General features: G+C 37.2%; 1 protein-coding gene across 2 annotated transcripts in view; it reads left to right on the forward strand.

Moving 5' to 3' along the window:
• The window catches only part of DMGDH (dimethylglycine dehydrogenase), a gene marked incomplete at its 5' end in the record, with an annotated part of 92,475 nt that overhangs the window by 54,686 nt on the left and 14,328 nt on the right, over positions 1 to 23,461 (forward strand). For both annotated transcript variants that reach the window (XM_082075662.1, XM_082075663.1), the window contains 9 exons: positions 4,997 to 5,095; positions 6,359 to 6,523; positions 6,978 to 7,182; positions 13,166 to 13,414; positions 14,154 to 14,352; positions 18,957 to 19,126; positions 19,321 to 19,474; positions 20,351 to 20,516; positions 22,406 to 22,536. In XM_082075662.1, coding sequence (XP_081931788.1) covers positions 4,997 to 5,095; positions 6,359 to 6,523; positions 6,978 to 7,182; positions 13,166 to 13,414; positions 14,154 to 14,352; positions 18,957 to 19,126; positions 19,321 to 19,474; positions 20,351 to 20,516; positions 22,406 to 22,536 — 1,538 coding nt within the window. The remainder of the gene's footprint in view (positions 1 to 4,996; positions 5,096 to 6,358; positions 6,524 to 6,977; positions 7,183 to 13,165; positions 13,415 to 14,153; positions 14,353 to 18,956; positions 19,127 to 19,320; positions 19,475 to 20,350; positions 20,517 to 22,405; positions 22,537 to 23,461) is intronic.

Here is a 23,461-nt window from a genome sequence, read left to right on the forward strand (position 1 = left end):
TCCACTTCTTGGGTCTGAGATAAATTTGGCTGACTTTCTTTTTATTTAAATTAAAACAGCAGAAAGTGTGCACTTTTTTATATTGTCAGTAATAGGAAGATATAAATAAAAGAGCAAGTGCTGCTCATTATTGTACCTATCTAACCATGACGAAGTAGTGGCTATTGTATATGTGTAAATTAGGTCAGGTCTTAGGCTTTAAGAACTCTTGAAGTTGTACTATTCTGCAGGTCAGATCATTTGTGATCTTGTGGAAGCCCTAGGGACTGAGCAAAAGATATATTAATATAAATCACTCAGCAAACAGATTTTTTTGTGGTTTTATTTTTTGAAAGATGTTTTCTAAGAAAATGTTTAAGGTGTCATTCTCTTATGTGATAGTTTTTCTTGAAACATGCAACTGATTTTGCTGCTGACAGTTAATAAAGCATAATACAAGACAGATAAAAACTTGTTGTAACTCAGTCAAACTTGCAAGAAAAGAGAGTATATGTGATAACAGTGTTAATCTCATTTTTCTCCTGGAACTCTAATTTAATAAATGGAGTTAGTTTAAAATCCGAAAGAGATTGGAATAGAACAAAACTGATACATGAACATTTCAACAAAGAAACAATTCAACCATTAAAATGCCTTAAAATTGCTTTGTCAATTCTCATAGCAAAGTGGCCATTCTTAAAATTATTTTCCCAGATCATGTTCACCTACAATAACAAAATCTCTGTTTTTTAAAAAATAAGGCAAAACCTGGGGCAAATCTCTTTCAAGTACAAGAATGGTCCACCCTGAAACTCAGGAAAACACGCGGACACATTAGGAGGCCAGCTGTGCCAGACAGGGAGCTCATGACCGAGTTCTGGAGCAAAACCAGTGTACAACAGGTGGAAGCAGGAAAACGCTATGAACGGTTAATTTTAAAAAATTGCCTGGGCATGTAAAAGGGATGTTGGGAAAGCCAACGCTCAACCAGAGTTAAGACTTGCGAGGAATATTAAAGGCAGCAAGAAGAGCCTCTACTGCTGCATTAGTAGTAAAAGGCTGAACAAGGAAAACGCAGGACTGCTGCTGAATGAGGTGGGTAATTTAGTCACACTGATAAAGCTGAAGTATTCTTCTAATTCTGACCTAATTTACACACATACAATAACCACTACTTTGTCATGGTTAGATAGGTATAAAAATGAGCAGCACTTGCTCTGTTATTTTTATCTTCCTGTTACTGGCAAAATTAAAAAGTGCACACTTTCTGCTGGTTTAATTTAAATAAAATAATATTTTTTTATTTCTGAAGCCTTCTTTGCTTCAGTTTTCACTAACAAGGTTTCTCAGGCCTCTGTGCTCTGAGCAGGGTTCAAGAAGAAGTGGAACTACCAGCAGTGGATGAAAATCAAGACAGAGATTACTGGGAGAATTGGACTCATGCACGTATGTTGGACCAGATGTGCTGCATGCAAGAACGCTGCTGATGGCATGGCAAGGCTGCGAATGTATCACCTTTTGAAAGACCATGGAGATGGGGGGAGGTGCCTATCATTTGGAGAAGGGCATACGTATGCATCTTAAAAAAGAGACAAAGGGGCAAGTAAGGGAGCTAAAGGCCAGCTAGCTATACTTTGGTTCTTGGGAAAATCGTGGAGCAAGTTTCCAAACACATTTCTAGGTCCTTAAAGGAGAAAAAAGGTGACTGGGAACAGTCAGCATAGATTTTGCCATAAATCATGTCTCACCAAACCTGACTGCCTTCTTTGATAAAATCACTGAATCTGTAGACAAGGGGAAAGCAGTTGATTTCACTTACCTGAATTTTAGCAAGACTTAGACACTGTCTCCTGCAATATTCTTGTATTCAACTGAAGATGTTATGTTCTATATGGCTGGCCAACTAGACAGTTAAAGGACTGTTTGGATGGCTGGACTCAGACGGCAATGGTTAATGGGTCATACTCTACCCAAAGGCCAGAAACAAATGCAGTGTCGCAAGGGTCTGTCCTGGAGCCCATCCTGTTTAATATCTTTAGCAATGATCTGGAGTAGGTGACAAAGTAGATGATTGTCAAGGTTGCAGTTGACACCAAACTCAGGGAACCGGTGAATGCACTCAGGTGCATGGCTGCTGTGCTGAGCAGCCTAGATAGGCTGGAGAGATGGAAGGACAAGCACTTTATGAAATCTAGCAAGGACAAATGCAAAGTCCCATACTTGGCCAGGGAAGTAGTGCAGTCTCTGTCCTTTCAGATTTTAAAGACCAGACTGGATAAAATCTTAGGCAACCTGGTCTGATCTCTTAGCTGACACTGCTTTGAGTATGAGGTTGGACAGAGACCTCCTGAAGTCCCATTCAATCTTTATTTTATTATGATTATTTTATGATTCTATGATCTTAATTTTTGTATAGTCCAGTCAGGTTGTAGTTGTCTCCCAGCTGCACTCCTGAAATAGAAATGTTCATGATCTGAAGCCCAAAGGCATCAAATGTGTTTAAAATTCTTCTATTCACTTATATGTTGGAGAGGGGTTTTGACTTAATCCCTGCCACTAAATGCTCTTGAATTTATATGGGTTTATAGATAACTTGCAAGTGATTTGTGGTTCATTTAGTTCAAAATGACTTTACTAACTGTGACCACTAAAATGGAATTTCCCTACATCTGGAAAATGTGTTACATTTGGAAAAACAGCAAAAGACTAGAAAATGTTTGCATACATTAAAAAAGGCAGTAAAAATAATAGGAGATGACAAAATTTGCAGGTACGAGTGAGTTAATTACTCATAGGCTATTGTAAGTGGCTAAAGAAATGTAAACACCTAATTTATTTCTCTATTCTGTATACATAGAAAAAAGGCCCTTGGACTTACTTTTAAGAAACAATAAAATTTTAATTACAAATTCTGCAGTGAAACAGCCCTGGGTTTTAGTCTGATGTCATTACAATAAATGTTTTCACAACAATTAAAACCCACATGTAGAGAATGAGATAAAAAATATATTTAGTCAAATATCTCCAACAGTGTCCAGTAGGATGATGATCTCATATAATAATAAGAAAAGGACAAGTGATGTTTTTCCAGACTATTAATCTAACCCAGTGTGTCTGCTTTGTGCTTAATGTAACCCTTAGTAGGTTTTTCTTCCTCCTACAGATTTTTGTCTTCACTTTTTAAACTCGGATTGTTGAGGTAATGAAAAATACCAAACATACTTAGGAACTAGATCCAAATTTATGAATAAAATACAGGCACAACTGAAAAATATGATACTGATAGATGATATAATTTTGCACAATTTTCCATTGGTTTATTTTGGCATGTCACTCATGTAGTACATTATGACATCATCTATAAACTTGAAGATACCAGAAAGATAAATCCTCATAAAGAAAGGCTGGAAAAACTTTTAACACTGTGGCTAGCATAAAGACATATATTTAGTAATGCCAGACACTTGTCATACTCTTGCTCTGAAGATACTGAGTACTCGTCATCTTGAGCAGTGATTATGATTTATATTTTTTGAGGGACATGTTACTAGTATGTAAGCCACTTGCTAAGAGCAATTTGAAGCTAATTGTTTCTGAAGAAAAAGACTGGGTCTTAAGAGTGAAACTGCACCAAGAACGTTGGGTGAGAAGAGGCTATGGTTTAAAAAACTGAGGAAGTGTGATCTAATTAATGAAATATATGTTGACATTAATTATAGAGAAGTGTAACATTTACTAGGTTCTTAGCATAATTAAATTAGTTTGAATTAAAATGTATCTTTAAAGACCACTACATCTTGTGTTTATTATTCATGTGTATACAGTTATTCCATAGCTTTGAATGTTAAAGCCTTAAAATATGTAGCCCAGAACAGAGTTGACAAGCTAAAGTCAATAAAAGTGTGCATGCATAATGGGCAACTCAGAAGGAAACTATCAAAACTCTACCATACGTGTTGCTTTTCACCTTCAGATTTCCTGCTATTTTTTTCTGAGAATGGCAGTGAACTGAAAGGTGGACTATGGTCTCTAGCTCTCTTAATTGAAGAAACCTTCACCTATGAGTAAGCTCTATTTTAGTAGCAAAATATGCAGTATATAAATAAAGTCTTTAACTCAGTGTAATTACCTAGCTTGAAAACCTAATGTAAGTTTGTATTTTTGTTGTTTCATTTGGAAGAAGAGTTTTAATGAGGTGTCAAATTCAGGAGATACAAAGACATGCACTTAACTTCAGTAACATTTTAACTTTTTAAAGCCCTAAATATCTGCTGTTACAAATGCCATTAGGTTGATGTAGATGTTTCTATTGTATGGAGGTGAATAGTTTCCTTAGATAGAGAAGAGGCTGTAGTACCCTCTGGATTTTACCTTTGCATGAACCCAAAAGGGCCTGGCAGTTTTGTAAAGTCAGACTTTGTAAAATAATGTGCAAACTGCATATATTATAGTAATTTCTTAAGCTACTTGTGAAATGCAGCAATTGCTCTTCAACTGCCACATGAGACAGCTGTTGAGAAGAATGTTGACTTCCACTGCCAAGCTGTTCACACCCCAAGAAAATAACTTCTGTTATGATCTGGTCTTTGTGAAGGTTTGGTTTCTCTTCCACGTCCATTTGCAAGAAGGAAAATATCCTACTACAGGACATTTGGTACGACAATCAGTTGATTTAGTTGATCAGGAACACAGTTGTGTGTCTCTTCCAAAAGATTTAAAACAGCCAACTGAATAATTTAAGGAAGAAATAAAACCATAGGAGGGAACAACTGCAACAGTGTCATGGGTTGACAAATCTGATGAGAAAAGACAGGTGGAAAACATATGTGTGGGGAACATGAATACCATAAGTAGGGAAAGGATTTTATTTTTGTTTTTACAGCAGTTGGATCTGCCCATGTGTTCCTTTTCTTTACAGTATCTTGACAGTTTGTTTTTGAATGACAGTTGGAAGGAAGGAGAGAAAATATTGCATTTTTTTAATCATATCTGTATTTGTTCCTATTTCTTATTTGAGGCTGGTTTAACTACCTATTTTCATCCTGGAATAAACCTGAAGAAAATCCATTCTTACAGCATCAAACTGTATGAAAAGCTGGAGGAGATGACTGGACAGGTAATCTCCTCAACTTTTTAATTTTTTATTCAGAGCAATGTTAACCTTATGAATGGTCTTACAAAAACATTTGGAGTTCACAAGTTGATTTTGTGTGTGTATGTTCATGACTATCATAAAACTCTAATTTTATTGAAATATATTCTTCTGCCTGCATATAGTCTGATGCTTGGTCACTAACTATTTTAGATGGTTCCCCAGGTTTCTCTAAAGTTTAAGAAAATGGTTTTCATCAAACACTCAGAAGCTCAGCAGACAGAGTCTGCAACTTTATCTTGGTATAAGAGTTAAAATAGCATCAAGGATCTGGAATGAATGGATTGATTATGACACATTACTGCTTTAAACATGTCCACTTAAAAATTCACATGATATCATGCTGTGTGTACTTGAGAAGATTTCTGCAATTCTTCCCATCCCTTTCAGATATGTGTTTTTATTTAGTGACTTAAGGAATGGGTATGCAGAGAAACACAAGAGTCATCTTTTTTATCTGGCATCATTCAGCCATATAGTTTTAGCTTACTAAACTAGTGCTTGCTTCAGACAGCAGCAGAAATTGCATGATCCTCACTTTACTAGTCTACAAACTTGATACTTTTAATAAAATGCTTTTTTCTTCATTCTAATGCTCAACTAAATAACGTATTACAGCAGATTATTGTTCTGAGTTCTACTAAAATAGATATTCAGCCCTATTTATGTCCTGTGGCGTAACACAGTACCAGAAAGTGAGCATTGAGTGTCCAGCTATACAAGGATTTGTACTTATTAAAAAGACAAAAAAAAAAAAAGGCAGGTGGTTATCCATTGTATCAATAAAGGTGTTTAGTCAGTTAAATTTATTCTGCAGTATCTCAACAGAAAATTATGAAGGTGATAGACTTTAATATAAACTATTACATATTTATTTTTGAGATCTATCTGATCCTATTTTTGGAAGTGCATGAGTGCATAGATTCAGCTATTTATCAGATCTTAATAAAAATAATAGTATAATGACATGCATTTAAAGCTTTTTACAACTGTTTTGAAGATAGTACATATTAAACTAGGAAGTTAACTTGATAACTTAAAAAAACCCCATATTTTCTCTAGGATTTTACATGTAAGTCCTGCTCCATCAAGGACAACTAACTTATTTGGGTCTCTTTTCAGTGATGTTGGTGGCAAAATTCCTGTGGATTTCCCATAGCATAGGAACAAGCATTTATGGAAACACATGAAGTTCTTTCAGTAATTAACTTTTGCTCTTTGTTTTAGGCTGTGGGGTTTCATCAGCCTGGCAGCATCAGAATTGCTTCAACCCCGACCAGGGTAGATGAATTCAAATACCAAATGACTCGTGCTGGATGGCACCCAACAGAGCAGTACCTAATCACACCTGAGAAAGTGCAAGAGCTGTTTCCCTTATTGAACATGGACACGGTAAAGAACCTAATTTTATGAAAAACGACTTCCACTGCAAATAAATATCGGTTTATCAGATATGTAGACATAAGGTCTGTTTATACAAATTGTATCACAAATTCTTGTTTTCCAGTGGAAAAAAAAGATGCATTGTAATTTAAAATCAGACTCACATGCATTTTAATGCATAGTGTACATTAGTAGGCATACTATTAATTGTAATACAAATAATATTATAATATTAAAGCATTGTAGCCTCTGACTGCATGGCAGAACTAAGCAATTTTGCTTCCTTACACCACTGTTAAGTTGTCTAGCTGAAGAACTGATATTATTATATGTTTCAAAAATTTGTTTTGATTTGACTGCCTAAGATTTATTGCATTCAATAAATCAAGTGTTTTTAAAATAAAATAGTTAATTTTGATAAATTTTCATTTATTTAACTTAGTGGGATTTTACCTCTACTTAGGTTTTGGCTGGCCTGTATAACCCTGGAGATGGTCATATTGATCCCTATTCTCTCACTATGGCCTTGGCTGCAGGAGCCAGAAAATATGGTGCCCAATTAAGTTACCCCGTGCAAGTCACTAATCTGAACTACCGATCAGATGGGACGTGGGAAGTTGAAACTCCACTTGGAATAATTCAGGCGAAGAGAATTGTGAATACTGCAGGTAACATAAGCATTTTGTATACTCTTCAGATTTGCAGACTAGCTGGAACTGTGTGTATTACAGGAATAAGTAATATATGGTTTTGACTCTTCACTTGGTTTGTGGTAAAATGTACTTTGCACATATTATTTATAGTACTTTGAAAATTTAGCTCTTGTGTTAATTGTCCCTGACTAGGCATTAATGATATTTCTTTCTCGTTTGTCTCCAGCAGTTACTATTTAGATTGTCTTGTTAGATTTTAGTAGCAGAAGAGACCTTTACTGGTCTACAGTAAGTTGTGTAGAAGAGAAAGGCTGTTGTCTATGCATATTGTCCTGTAAAATCTTATGAGAGCTATTTAGGAAGGCAAAAGAGGTGTACAAATGAAGTATAAATGTCTTCACTGTTTTTTCAAAGAGACTGAGGATTTGCAGCGAGTAAGATAACTCTGCATATTTCTGTATTATCTCTCTAAGTTCTAACTCTATCCACATATCCTTGAAGCAGAAGATTTTTGTTGCCCTTTGAGTAGTATTTTAAATATGCACTTGGCTTAACGATACATTTTTCATGTAATAAAAATTTTGTAACTCAAAGGAGCTTGTATTTACATATGCGATTTTTATTCTTTGGTGTGTTAAAGAAGCCAAACTGATGTGTCTACCTCAAAGAGCTTTTGGGCAAGACTCCTTTGGGTTTGTGTTTGTTTTCCTAAACAAGTTGATAGGTACAAAAACCTATGTTTGATCTAAACTTCACTTATTTTTAGGTTGCTTTGTACAAGTTATAGAAAAATGTATTATTGGTGAAAGTATTGGCACCTCCTACGTGAAGTGTGCCTTCCACTTCCTAGTGGAAGACCTTCTGGTTTCGATTGTTTGAAAACATGCTTAATATTTACCATTTGGATTATTTTTTTGCAGACTCTGTCTGTCTCAAACTGAATCATATCTGCATTTTTAGGGCATGAGTCTTTTGTACATCCCATCTCAGTGACTAATCAGACTTCAGTAGGAAGCTGTGATGGACTTTCCTTGCTCAGATGGGATAAGTGAACTGAGAACACGTCTTTATAATTCCTTTTTACATCTGTAGTAGAAAAGAAAAAAGGCATCTATTTCTAGCGCAAAACAGATAAAATGAAAAAGTTGAGTGAGACAGGGACGCTTCTTGTTAGTGGGTGGAATAGTTGTTGCTGACAATTGGAATTATGAGTGGGTTGTACTGGAAGGGGAACAGACTGAGTGAGTGAACTGCTTGGTAAAGGTTCCTGCAGGTGATAGCACTGGCAGCTAGTGGAGCACTTATATACTAGAGAACTTGCAGAATAAGGAAGCTCAAACATGGAGGGACTACGGGGTTGGCAACAGTGAGGATGACACCACGGAGAGGGATAGCAGAAAGGGATCTGACATGTTTCGTTTAGAGAACTGGAGCTGGACCTTTTCAGACAAAATGGTTAGAAAAGAAGAAGACTGTTTTTGTATGAAACTGAAACTGGAAAATGAAGGCTGCCTGAGCTGTCTGAGCATGAAAGACTGATGGAGGAGCAAGGGAGATGTACATGGGAGTAGATTGGAAGGAAGAGAAGGCAGGTGAGACAGGATATGACAAATGAGGGAGACTGACTTGCACACAGAGACAAATAGCTGAAGAAGGATGTAAGGACTGGGGTAGGAGGAGCTGAGTATGAGACTGAGCAGAAAAGAAGAGCAAGTATAGGACAAGCAGTGATAGTGAAGAGAGAAGTTTGGGATAGAGAGGAATTAGGAGGGAATGGGATAAACAAGCTGAGCTCTGAGAGGATAAACTTTAATGAGTGACCTTTCTTTCAGTGTCTGGGATGTAGACTGCCTCATGTTAGATCGTTCAGTAAAGACTAACTGGGAAACCCACTGGAAAGTGTGCTTTCTCATCATATGCTTCACATACATAGGTGATCACCTGCTATTGCTATAACCCTAGCTAAAATATCAGGGATCTGATCTTGAGGTTCTAAGCATGCTCATGAACTGTCATGGTGTCCATATGGTGCCACATAATGACATTTTGGAGAGAAAGAGGACTAGAAAAGTTCATATGCTTTTAGAAAGCAAGGAACCACAGAAACAGGGAAACCAAATTAGAAGAATTTTATTTAGGCCGCAAAGTTAAGCACTTACAAGATGGGAGGCATCAATAGTTTGATTGCCTTTGGACTGTCAGATCATGGCTTTCAGGCATGAATTATGGGACAGCATTCAGTTACAGTATCATAAGCTCTCTTACTAATAGGATCCTTATGTCTTTTTTTGCACACTATGGATATAGTGGTCTGGGAATGATCTAAGATTATGGAATGGAAAGGCAGCTTTTTTTGGCAGTCAGACTTCTTATTTAGGCCACACACTTCCTGGCACTCATTATGAATAACCATTTGCTCTGCATCATATAAGTATCACAGATTGCCTTATATTTTTGTAGTGTGGTTTTCTTTCTTTGGCTTATGCATCAAGTTGACATTAGACAGAGTTTTCTAGTAAATGGTTTTCAAAGTTTATTTGCAATAAATAGAATGCGCCCATGTGAAATTTTGCTGGTCTTTTAAAAATGTATTTAGTAAGTTATTAAACCCAAATATATATTTAGTTAATTCTCTTGTGGATAATAGTTGACTATTCAGCCAAAATGAACATTTGAAATGCATATTGCTTAACTTTCTGGGCAAGGCTGTTAAATCAATACTATATGATGCATATCTCTTATAAATGTTCACTCAGCTAACTTTCATTCTTCTTCTCAGCCTTGCCTCATTCCAATACAGATCTTGACTGGTATAACTCAAAGCTCATACTTTAGAGTCATGTTGCAATATGAGCAGAGAAAAATATATTAGAAGTCTCCCTGCATTCTCTCTCCTCCCTTACCCCCCAGCTGACATCTGCTGTGGAACTGGAACAAACTAGTTTCAACCAATCTTTAGCTGTTCCCTATGTGAGATTTCCATTTTGGAAGAAAGCAGATGCCTAATAAATAATCCCTGACATGAACTAACAGATATTGAGCCTGCTGAAGTGATTTGCAGCCTACTTATAATGGAATGTTTGATTAAAGTCTGGAAAAATAGTGAATTTAGTTTATATATACAGTATGTGTGTATGTATATAAGCACACATATGCAGACGTGTACAGATTGTATATACAACCAATTATATATACATAATGATGGAAGATTTTATCTTTTATAAAACAAGAGATAGGCATATTACATATTCAACAGATATGCTAAGTACTACCACCACTAAATATTTCAGCATCAGAGGTTTGCAATCTCTACAATTTAATCTTTACAAACGTCCTAGAGACATAATTTATGCCTTCGTTTACATGTGATAGGACTTGACGTCCGCTTCCAACTGGAAATTTGTTTCAGAGAACATATTCTTCCTTTTACCATTTTTGTATTTGGAATAGCTTTTGCACATGGCTCAAAAACTTTTAAAAAAGAAACAGTAATATTTTTCATTTTGTAAATATCAGCTGTTGTGGGCACAGCCCACAGTCCAAATCTCCAGGCAAGTTTGTGGCAATGAGGCACAGGCAGATCTGTGGTGATGAAGCAAGACTGAGGCCAAGCCCAGAAGTCAATCCACAGGTCAGGAACAGGTCTGTTGACAGTAATCAGCATCACATACTGCCCAGTGATCAAGAGGCAGGACCACAGAGACAGGACCGGGCTGAGGTCAAGCTGGGAAGTAGTCCACGGATCAGGGTCAGGATCGATGAGGTCCATGGCCAGGCACGGGCACAGTTGTGACAGAGCTGTAAACAGGTACAGCTACAATCCAGCTCAGACAGGTTCTGAAGGCCCTGAGCTGACCTGGGACTCGTGGGCAGGGATGTGGGTGGAAGTCCCAGGTGAGGTTGCTCAGGACCATTAATGTCTGTTAGTACCCTCAGGGTCCTGAGAGCTAAATTCTGACCAGATCTGGAGACCATGGAATTGAAGAGAGAGGTAAAGCATCTGGGTAAGAAAAGTAAGCAATAAAAAAGAAGAAAAGTTGTATGATAAGCTGCTGTGCTGGGTTAGCCAAAATCAAAGTAATTCACCATGCAGTTAGAATCCTTTCTTCTTAGTAGCTAACATGGTATTTTGCTTTGGATTTAGTTTGAGAATAAGGAGGTAGCACTCTGGGATAGGTTTAATGTTTTCTTTAAGTAGCTTTCCAGTGTTTGGGATCTGGTATGCAAATAAAGTAAGAACTCGCTGACATCTTGGCTATTGTCAGGGAAACCAAGAACTTCTTCATCTGCAGATGCAAGTTGGTAGGAGGGAGACAGAGATGAAACACCATGTTAGACTGACATCCAGGCTTATCAATTCCATACTATGAACATCACACTCCATATGTAAGTGGGAAGTTGCCGGGGATGGTCTTCCTTCAATGGCCACTGTCCATGAGGGGTCCTGCTCCTGCTGTTGATCTCTGTGTTTTACTGAACTCTCAGCATCTGCTTCTGGTGGTCATTGCTGTGAGCATGTGTTCATGCAGTTGAGTATTGTTCTGTATTGCTCTTCTTTTATTATTGTTCTATTAAATCTGTTTGCATTTCAACCTGTGAACCTTTCTTCCTTTTCCCTTCCACTGGTGGAAGGAAAGGTGGGAAAGAGCGGCTGTTTAATGTTTAGCTGCTGCCCGGGGTTGAACAGTAACAGCTGGGCATCATGAGTGTAAGTCCCAGGAGAAGGGGCAGATGTGTTAGGCAGCGAATCTTGCTGGAGGTAGTTTTTCATAAACAGTTTGGAGCCAGCTGCTTACACAGGAACCAGACTGTCCTGCCCTCTTTTCCTGGGTGCCATATAGCATATAGCCTTTTATTTGGAAGGCCTTGCTACCTCTTCCTCCACTTTTATTTTGCCTTCCCCCAACCCTCAGTCCTAGACTTCCTGGAACTCCTGCTTCATTAGATTTTTTTCCTCTTCATTCCCACTTCTGAGACCTCCACTCCTAGGTCAAAAAACTCAGGAGAGTAGGGCTGGGGAGTATTCTGAGCTTCTTACAGCAGCTGCCATCCCAGTCAACTTGTCTGATTCCCAGGTCTGTATGTTCGTGCCTCACAGCACATGTGAGCCATGATGCAGAGTCCAAAAGAGTAAGTTTGGCAGTTACGTGGATTCCATGCCTTGACTTTGACACATGTACCTCACTAAGTGAATGAGTCTTACCAGCTGGAAACGGCTAGTCTGGAGGGACCTTAGCAGAGAAGAATTAGGTCTTCTTTGACTTATGCCTAGTGGTATACGTGAAGGGCCTGTATAGACTTCAGGAGCAGGGAAATTCTTCCTTGCTTTTTCTGGTCACAATCTGTATCAGAACTTTAAATTGGACAGCTATGGGAGGGCATGCTGACTACTCACCAATACGAACATCATAATAGATTGATTACTATGCGAGAGACATAATTAATATGAGTCACATGATGCATGTGAAAGAGAAGAGAAACTTAAATTCTTGAGGTTAGTTGGTTGTAAGTTTTGCTTTGCTCTGGTGGGATAACAGGACTTGACTGTTTTATTGGGAAAACACACTAGCTCATTTGGTTGATAGTGGGAAGCTGGATTAACACCCACAGCATTAGCTAATTTAGTCTGAGTTTTAGGTCTCTCTGACTTTGCTGGGACTGCATTGCAGACCTGCTTTACTGAAATAAGCCATGGGGTTTGTGGGACTGTTAATTAAACTCTCTTCTGAACTTTTAGAAGACTAATTTTGTTTTTCTAATTGTATATTTTTAGTATGTGTATACTAGAGTAATATGTGGTAGTATAATTAGGAACAAAGACATGGGATTATGGAGGGAATATTATACTGGATAATATGAAAAATAAAAGTACAGAAAAAAATTTCTTTGTCACGTTCCATAAAGTGCAGTTCTTCCTGCACTTTACTGTTATTTTCCACTAGTTGAAATTAGTCTTTGAATATTTCTTTTTTGTTTAGTTCTTTTTTGTCTTCTCTAGGCTTCTGGGCCCGTGAAATAGGCAAGATGATTGGCCTGCAGCACCCACTCATACCCGTTCATCATCAATATCTTGTGACATCAACTATCCCTGAAGTGAAAGCTCTAAAAACAGAATTGCCTGTGATTCGTGACTTAGAAGGATCGTATTACCTAAGGCAAGAAAGGGATGGTCTTTTATTTGGTCCATATGAAAGCGAGGAGAAAATGAAGCTACAGGACTCATGGGTAACAAATGGAGTCCCGCCAGGTGATTAAGAACATGAAATTTTTAAATTTGATAAGCACTAACACATGTAAATTTTTACAAATCCCAGCCTGCCATGCTACCTTATGTGATGAAAATAGAAAGTATTTGAAATGTGTGATTGTAATGCAGAGACTTTCTATTAAGTTATTTTAAGTCAATAACGTTTCTGTTTAAAAATAACCCACAACCTATTTCCAAAGGAAGAGTGATCACCATTGTTGGGCTTTGGATTGCATTGTCACAGCTTCTTGAACTTGTTGTCTCCAGTAGTGTCAAGTCCCTCTACAGAGTGATGCTCAATATTGCTTAGAGCACAGACTGAAGCCTGAAATATATCCAGGAATTCAGTAAACATCATGGAAATCATAAGTTGACATAGGCAATATTTTTCTTCCCTCACTCAACTGTTGGCATATTGAGAAGAATAAGTGGGTCTTAACATGGAAGGAAGTTTCTGTGTTTCTCCACTTCCTTTCTACCTCATTGTTGAATTTGCATAACACCAGGGTTAAACGAATATGTATAAAGGACAGTATAACTGCAGTGACAATAAACTTGATCCTGCAGGTAACTATGGATTTATGCGCACCATTTTTTCTCATGTAGGATGGCAAAAGCTTGAACATAATCACTGATTTATTCCATATAGCTTTTATATATGTAGATTGCATAACTGTGTCTAAAATGTAAGTATTTTCAGTGTAATTAAGTATATAATAAGAGGTAAATGTTTGTGCAGGTTTTGGAAAAGAACTTTTTGAGTCTGATTTAAACAGAATAATGGAGCATATCGAGGCTGCTATGGAAATGGTCCCAGTTCTGAAAAATGCGGACATCATAAACACAATTGCAGGTCCTATCACCTACTCTCCAGACATTCTTCCTATGGTGGGACCACATCAGGGTGTCAGAAATTACTGGGTAGCTATTGGTTTTGGGTGAGTAAATTCTTTGTGTCAATTTTTGTCTGTCATAACATTAAAATGGCAGTCACCTCAAGCTTTGCAAATTTTTATGGGTTTGGGGGTTGTTTTGCATGTTTTTTTTTGTAAAATATTATTGGAAATGGTTTTAATTACCACTACCTACATAACATATGCTCTTGCTTCTTTATCATAACTCTCACTAGTTTTTCAATGGGTTTCCTCCTTTTATTCTAGACGCCAATATCTGTGACACTTTACAAAGCAGCAAGAAGTGGGCAGGACTTTGTACTGTCTGTGCAGCAAGTTAAAGTCATAAAAGTGCTGGGCTTTACCATACAATTTCCAGTTCATCTTATGTATTGCTTTGGATTATGTTGTGTTCAACAGTTGTTTGGCGTATGCAGAAACTGGTGTCACTGAAGTTGTGGCAAGGATGATTGGTACAGGGAGAACTTCTAATACGAGGTATTAACTTTTGGGTGAAGGTGGAAGGCATACTGAGCAGAAGGCACTGCCAGCAGACTGAGTGACTGACCACTCTAGGAATACGAACACAGCAATGGCTCTGGCTGTTGAAGGTTGAGCTGAGAAATAATATGGCTGGATGTTGGTGGAAAGCAAATGAGAGCAGTGTGACAACAGGAATGGGTGTCTTACTGGTGCCATTTATTCTCTCCTGCCCGTTACAGTTTTTTCTTCGAATGCTGTTTGCATCTTATATAATCTAGCCCCACTGAAGTCAGTGCTAAAGCTCTTACTGGTTTCAAAATATGTTAGTTTGACCATTGATTCACGATGGGTAGAATGAACTGAATACAATTCCAGACACATGTTATTGAACACATTCTGTTTACATTGGTTTTCCAGTTGCCTAACTTGCTGTTCAAAATCCAGCTCAGTTTTTTCCAGTTTTCTTTCAGTTCAAACCAAACAAACCCTCAGATCGTAAGATAAGGCAGCACCACTAATGTGCTTTCTGAGGCCTGTAAAATAAGAAGGTTTAGTAATTTTGCAATGATTTGTTGTGAAAGGTATTCACCTTTGCTGCTTGGATTTTTTTCTTTTTTTTTGAATTGTTGTCCTTTAGCAACATTTGCAGAACTTACAGTTACAAAAGTGGTTTGTTTAGTCCTTGTTCACCAAAAAGCCTATTAAAGTTCATTACTGTGCTGTCAGTCTTTGGAGCCCGTTTTCCTCCATTGGTGTCAATGGGAGCAGAATCGAAGTCCCATATGGGAATAACTGAAGACCAGTGTTACATATTTAAGTTTCTTTAAACACCTTTTTCATCTCTGAATGTTTAGACACAGGTCATAATTATGTTGCTGTCATTGGATTGCTTTGTCTGCTTTTCAGGGACTTTTGAGTCTGTTCTATGCTTCTGGGTCACTGCAGTGTTTCTGCCAGTGTTGTAATTTTTTGTGTGCATTAGCAAATCCTTATCTCGTAGTCAACTAGCAGGGACATTGTGACAGAGGACTTAGTGCTGTTAGTTTAGAGGATTTTTCTTATCTAAAATTAGCAGCTTGCTAGGCATTTTAATGTGCAAAGAAGTTAATAAGTATACTTAGCAGAGCTTGTAGCACTGTTTATTATTAAGGTTGTGCAATGTTTCCCATTTAAGACTGTTTTCAGTTACTCATAGCTTTGAAAGTATTAACAAGCACAGACTAGAAATGTATTCAGAAAAGTTTAAATCAAGGCAGTGTAACCATTCCAAAGATGACATTTTTTGAAGGTATGTTGTTTTGCTGCGTCAGGTTTTTGGGGTAAAGTCTTTCTTTTGAACTTTTTTTTCTTTTGAATTTCCCCATTTTCTGAAAATGAACTTCACATTTGGCAGAAGTGACCTTTCTCCTAAAGATATGTCTTTCTGCCATTCTTCACAAAATCTAGCCATGGGGCCCATTCACAAGCCTTTATTAATGCTACAGCTCATAAACACTTAATAGAGACTCTAAATCTTGCACTAAGATTCCTACATTCTGTCTACAGTAGTATTCCATGGGCAAAGACTGAGCAGGAATTTTCCTGCAGAAATGGGGTAGAAAAATGGCTAAACCTGTGACAAAGACCCTAGAAAAGAGACCATGGTGTTCAAGGACTCAGATTGCTGAGGAAAAAGGAGTGTAGTGAGTCAAAAATTGGTGAGAAGCAAGGACTCATAAACAAGTAAGACACAAGAATGGGACAGGAACAATGGGAAGATAATCTGGCAAGGACTGCCAGGAGAGAAGAAAAAAAGAGAAGGGCAGTTTGTGTTCATTAAAGAAATTTTCTTTAGATCCCCATATGAAGACCGTGTTTCCTAAACTGCACCACTCTTTACAGCTACTTGTAACATCCCATCCCTGCAAAACATGAGTTTCATTCTTGTGTAGCATAACTGCAGTGGTATATTAATACAATCAGAGCCCCATTACCTTAGGCAATGAGGGATTTGGGTATCCTGCATAATTTAAAATCCCTGATAATTTAGGCCCAGATAGGGGCACCAAAATCAGCTGCTTGCACAGAGTTAGTGCTCCAAAGCTCTGCAGAGTGCAGAGCTGTACCTTTAGTAGCATCTCGACATCGTGGGGCTGTCTTGCCGCCAGGGGTACCCTGCCACCAGCTCAGTGGTCCTCAGCAGAAGCTAAAAAACTTCATTGTATTAGGTCCGTTGCCACCCAGAGTCATGCGGTGGTCTCTGTGCTGTGTTCCCCTGTGCTTTTGGCTGCAGTGAATGGTGCAGGGAGGCTTAAGCTGCCTGAAAGTTCTTCTGGAGCTGTTCTTCAAGGCGTTGTAGCCATGGTCACAAAACTTATACCATGAATAACAAAGAGTTGCCTAATTAAATTAACTCCAGCAGTGGCTAGCTCTTCTGCAGTACTTGCAGAGTGGCAGTTTACAAGTGCTCGTACTTACTGCAACAAATGCAGTGATAATAAGGTTATGCTGAGAATCTGAATATTTATGCTGAACAGCCTAAAGGAGTGTGTTTGGCAGAATTGCTTCATGTACTCAACTGTTTGATATTTCTGTTTTATTTAAATAAATAAATAAACTGCATATAAACCCCCACTATAGCAAAGTAATCACATGAATATTATAAAGTCTGGCATTCTATCATTAGGAGGTGCCAAAGTTGTGTAATCTGATTTAATTCTTCTTACGCATATGCATTAGAATTAAATTATTACTTTTTTTTTCCCCCACAAGATCCTTGCCTGTTTAATTGAGGGCATAGAATTCAGAATACAAGGTTGATGAACAGCAATCAAATTTTGTTTTAGCTTCACTATTGAGTGTGTCTGTGATTTAACTGCTGCATGTTAATCTGAAGTTGGTTTTGGACAGACTTCCTCTTTCTTCAAGGATTTCTCTGTTGTGCTCATTGGAGCATTTCACAAATAACTCAGAATTTATTTTCACATCTTCCCTAGACAGGACACTTGTTTTTTTTAAGACATGGCAAGCTAATTCACAGAGGTATTAAAATAAGAAGTTGTAAGTCATTCCATTTTAATAATGATTGGTAATTAAAAGTTTTGGTGTCAAAATATAGGTGCTTGCAATTCAGTCTTACACAGTACTGTTTGGTCATATCTAGACTGGGTAGCGGCATATACATATTGCAGCAGAATGAAGATCTTTGTCCCCAGTTGTCCACTTCAAGCACCTCACAGGAGCACGTTTCAGACACAGCTTTCTCCCTATGGATGTCAAGATGTCAGACATTTTGAAAGTTAGAAATACATACAAAATGTTTAAGTAAGGAAACCTCATGTCTATCACTTTGTAACTTTGGAGCATCTACCTTTGTTGCCTGGTGTGGTTCCTTTAATGCGGATTTCTAACAAGAAAACTCTACAATCAGATCCTCCACACACCCATTATGTAGAAACAGGACAGGCTTTTGCTACAGACTAGTAGCAGAAAATGTCTGCCTGTTTATTTTGTTAACTTTCTGGAACCAGTTTTCTCTGTAATTGTAGTGAAGAACAGAGAAGGTAAATCAGGTGACACAAAGCAGCTTTCAACTCTGGCACCACTACAAACAAGTATTCTAGTTTTATCTGCAGTTCCTCTATATTCCCTGATTCTTTAAAGCTGTCTCAGTAGTGTTGTCTCCTGATTTCTGCTGCTGTTGCTCTTGTCACTGTAATCTAAATATTCACTGTAGCAGCTAGAATGTCTTAGTCTGGTTTTCAAATCTGAGTCTGGTTTAATCAAATTGGATTGAAAAAGAAGAGGTATTCTATAACTAGAAAGTGTATTTAATGGATATCAGAAGTTTGAGAGCTTTCTTTAGTATTGCCTGTTGAAGAGTTCTAATGTCCCTGGAGAAGACTCTTAAATTATGAACTTTAGAGAAAGAGTTTGCTGTAATCTTAAACACTGCAAATGCTGTACATTACCAATAGGATGTTGCTGCTGACAGTGGGGAGGTAGAATTATTTGTCAATAAAGCATGTGATCTTGGAAAACAAGACCAAATAAAACAAAATAAAAAACTAAAGGGAAAAAATTATAATACTTTAGAGGATGTATTAGTAGTGTATGCCAGTACTGATTTTTAAAAACAAACAAACAAACAAAGACTTGGCACTACAGGACTTTTTCCTTTTTTTAAGGTATGGCATTATACATGCTGGTGGCATAGGAAAGTACCTCAGTGACTGGCTCATTGAGGGGGAACCTCCATTTGACCTGATAGAATTAGATCCCAACCGGTATGGAAAGTGGACCACCACAGAATACACAGCAGCCAAAGCAAGAGAATCATATGGTTTTAATAACATCGGTAAGAAGGTATTTTAAAAATATATTTATATCCTGAAAATATATGCCAACAAAGACTACCTCTAGATTTCTCTATTCATCTATAGGTACTAACACATATTTTACCTTGGTGATGTACAGTATTTAGTATGCCGTGGTTTTTGTTTTGCAGTTTGCTGTTTGGAGTTTTTTTGTTGTTTACTTTTTCCCCTCTAGTTGGTTACCCTAAAGAAGAAAGATTTGCTGGGAGACCAACAGAGAGAACCAGTGGGCTGTATGATTTGCTGAAATCAAAATGTTCAATGGGCTTTCATGCAGGATGGGAGCAACCTCATTGGTTCTACAAACCTGGAGATGAGACTGGATACAAGTAAATAAAATATTCCCCCCCACCCCATTAAGTTGTCATGACAGCAAGACCCAGCTGAGTTACATTTAATAAGAAGCATACATTTATCATACATGTCAGCTAAAGGTACCTGTTGAATAGATCTTCCATAATCATTTTTTCTATAGTTTAGAATCCAATTCATTCTCATAATGCAGACATTTGAAAACACACATTGAGATATCCTGTAACTCTGCTAGGTATGGGGTATCAGGGAAAAGCCTAGCTCAAGGAAAATATTAGAGTAACACTTTGTTCATCTTAAATTTGTATTTTTCTCCCTTTCTTATTATTTGATCAGCAGCACAATATAATCTTTTAATGAAAAATCTGATTGTGTTCTGTATAATTCCCAGGAAAAGAGAAGCCAAATCCTCTTTTTTTTTTTTTTTTTTTGCCTAGTTACCTGCTTGCATCAGTGAGCATCCAGCAAATAAATGTTTTCCACAGGGATACTGGAGTCCCAATCTAAATGAGGCTCATAAAGGAATAAAGAGACACACTCTGCTGTTCAGAAATAAAGCCTTCAACACCTTAAACTCAAATAAATGATTCAGCAACAAAGTATGCTGTAAATTTACACATGGCAGGCTACTACTTCTTCTAACATTTGAACAGTTCACAGTTCATTGTACAAAATGCTTGATAAAATATCAAGCTATATCTTTATCTGTTGTTAAAGGATTTTAATAATTAAGCTATGTTATACCAAGGAAAATATTGGGTAAGCTACCTACAATTAGGAAAGTCTATCTCTTTTGAATTATTATTAAACTGAAGAAACAGAAGACTGTGTTTTGCTGAAAAAAGCATGCAATTTCCAAATTTTGTCTTGTGTGTGTAAATCCTCTGTTTCAGACCCAGTTTTCGGCGCACAAATTGGTTTGAACCTGTGGGTCGTGAATATAAACAGGTTATGGAAAAAGTTGGTGTGATTGACCTGTCACCATTTGGCAAGTTTAAAGTAAAAGGCGCAGATTCTGTTAAGCTGCTGGATCATCTATTTGCGAATGTTGTTCCAAAGGTAAATGGGATGGTGATAAGTATTGTAATGTAGGATTTAGACAAACAAGATCTGTTTCAGAAATAGAAAATGAAGCATAATATTACTCCATATCTTTCAAATACCAAGTACTCAGATTCTTTGGAGAAATCCCTGTGTCAGGAGACATATCTCACCCAGTTAAGAGCATGGACAGTGGAGTTTATAGTAGAGTAGCCCCATGCAGAAATACCGTTTTGGCACAAATAATTGAATCATAGAATGGTTGAGGTTAGAAGTGTCTTCTGGACGTCTCCTTGTCCAACCAAATGTTTAAGCAGGTCCCTGGAGCTCATTGCCCAGGACTGTGTCCTGTCTTTTAAATATCTCCAAGGATGGAGATTCAGCAGCTGTCTGGCCAACTTGTTTGTGTGCTCAGTCACCTCTACAGAAAGTAAGTTTCTTTGAAACAGAACCTTCTGTGTTTCAAATCTTTGTCTAAATAAGTACAAGTGAATCTCACCTGCAGTTATTTTACAGTAGCAGTAGAATAGCTTGGCAGCTGCCTGCCTGAAACTGTGCTGTATTGGATGTACACAAAAATAGCGTCCTATAGGTTTAAGAGAAAGAAGAACCTGAATGTAGTGATACTTTATACTGTATTAATTTTGTTATAGCAATATAGGTTAAAAGTTTGGTTTTTTTCTAGCTTGGGGTAGAGGTGGGGTAACTGTCGTCAGTGGGCATGGATAACACTTGCTGAATATATTTATATGGCGGGGTAAAGCAAGATTAAACAGGCAATTATGAGAAGAAAGTGGAGTTTATTCAGTGTTGCTAAGGGGAAGAAGAAAGATAAACAACAAAACAGAACAAACATTTTGAGTCCGTGTAAAAATCCAGCTTTCACCTGGTTGATTATTTAAGATCTTTGATTTTTGGTACCATTCATGCTTGTCTGCATCATAAAATAATTTGGTGAAGTTACTGAAGAAATACTTGTATCAAAACCAGGCTGAGTGTGGCTATCATCAGATCCTGAAAATTCAACTATGTGCCTCTTATATACCAGTAACTATATTAATGTAACACAACCTTGCAAAAGAATTACAATATCTGCAATATTTTTCATTTTCTCATTCATTTTCTGGAATCTGGGTGCTGACTGGGTGATTGACAATGTTCTTATGAAAGCAGAATGAAATAAGAGAGATTAAATTCTGCCTCTGGAACCAGACCAGTACAACAGCTATGGCACATTTGTATTTCTGTTCCTATGGATGATATCTGTATGAACATGTGTATGTTTTATGGTCACAGCTAAGTAACTATTATTTGAATTTTTGCCTCTAGAGATCACGTTTCTACACAGAACCTGATTCAAATGTACAGAAATTTAGATTCATAGTCAGCAACTACATAAAATATAAAAGCATACATAAGCCAGGGCCACAAAAACACAAGCCAGCTCAGTATTTCTTTCTTTAAAGTAAATGACGAAGTAATGTTAGCCATTTGGGATTTGAAAACATTATTAATATGATTGAAAAATAATATTTATATCAATAACATGTAGAATTTTTTATTCTGATGATCAGAGAACAAACAAAAATTGATTGAATTTGAAGTGAAAATGCATTCTTAAATGTAGCTTAAGAATACATTGTGTAATACACAATAAAAAAAGTATTTATAAAGGTCTTAATTTATCTAATTTCAAATATTTCTATGGTTTCTGTGCTGAAAAATACGAAATTTCCACTGTAAAGCTTATGCTAGGCCAGTTGTGTATCTGTTTGCTCCTATTATAGCACAGCAGAAGAAACATAAAAACATTCTTTCAAGTAAAGACAATTCTGTATATTTCATAGTGTTTAAGAATTAAAAACTTTTCTTTTTCATTCTTAATAATTGCATATTTTACTCTGTAGGTGGGATCCACAAATATAAGCCATATGCTAACACCAAGAGGAAAAGTTTATGCTGAGCTAACAGTCTCTCAACTGTATCCTGGAGAATTTATGCTTGTAACTGGATCAGGGTCAGAACTCCATGATCTGAGGTTAGTTTATTTTTTATACAGGAAGTATTTATAGCTATACAGTCACATTAATATAGAAAGATTTTACTAAGTGCCAAATTCTTCATTATTACTCAACAAACCTTTTGGTAGGTTCGAGATAATTGCACTTGTTTTGTGATTTTTGTTTCTTAGGGGTTTGGTTAAGTTGAATCCTGAAGTGTAAGCAGTTGCATATTGGTGTAAAAAGATGGAGAATAGACTGAGAGTTATGTAATACACTATAGTGGAGGTAGTTCTTGTTTTGTTGTTGAACCTGTTTGCGTTGGACATCGTGTGATGGAACACAGCATAGTTGTTCCTTTCCAGTGTTTTCTCTTACGCAAAAAAGAAAATTGGCTTTGAAGATGCATGACCGCACAGGCACTGACCTGGCCAATACAGATGGGTAGCGTAGTCTTCCTGATAGTGTGATGATGTCTCTCCTTTGGGCTCTGGGATCACTAAGTGAAACAACAGAAAGAAAGCAGGTAGAAGCAGTTGCAGGATGACTTTATTAAAATGCTTGTCATAGATGAGCATTGGAAGCAACATGTCTAGTGCTGTACATACATATTAGGAAAAATATTTTTTTTCTTACTGGAGACTGCTGACAAATAAGTTATTCAAAATGAATTAACACATAAAAGACTGAAGCTTGCTACCCCAACACACGGTGAATAATGTACTATTTCATAACAATCCCACGGGAATGAGCAGGATTACTGACACATTTGGGAACTGATTGGCAGAACCAGGCCCAGTGCATTTACTTCTGCAGAATTTCAGCAGTCCTATTTGGTACTCCTCTGTGCCTGAGATCTGCTTAAGAAAGTAGTACAGTATAAGGCTTTTTAATGTACTAATTTCATTTTTTTATGAGCTTCCTGAAAGACAATACCCAGCTGATGTTTTTGATTAGATCAAT

The sequence above is a fragment of the Streptopelia decaocto genome, assembly GCF_964273445.1.
Source record: "Streptopelia decaocto genome assembly, chromosome: Z".
NCBI classification, from domain to species: Eukaryota; Metazoa; Chordata; class Aves; order Columbiformes; family Columbidae; genus Streptopelia; species Streptopelia decaocto.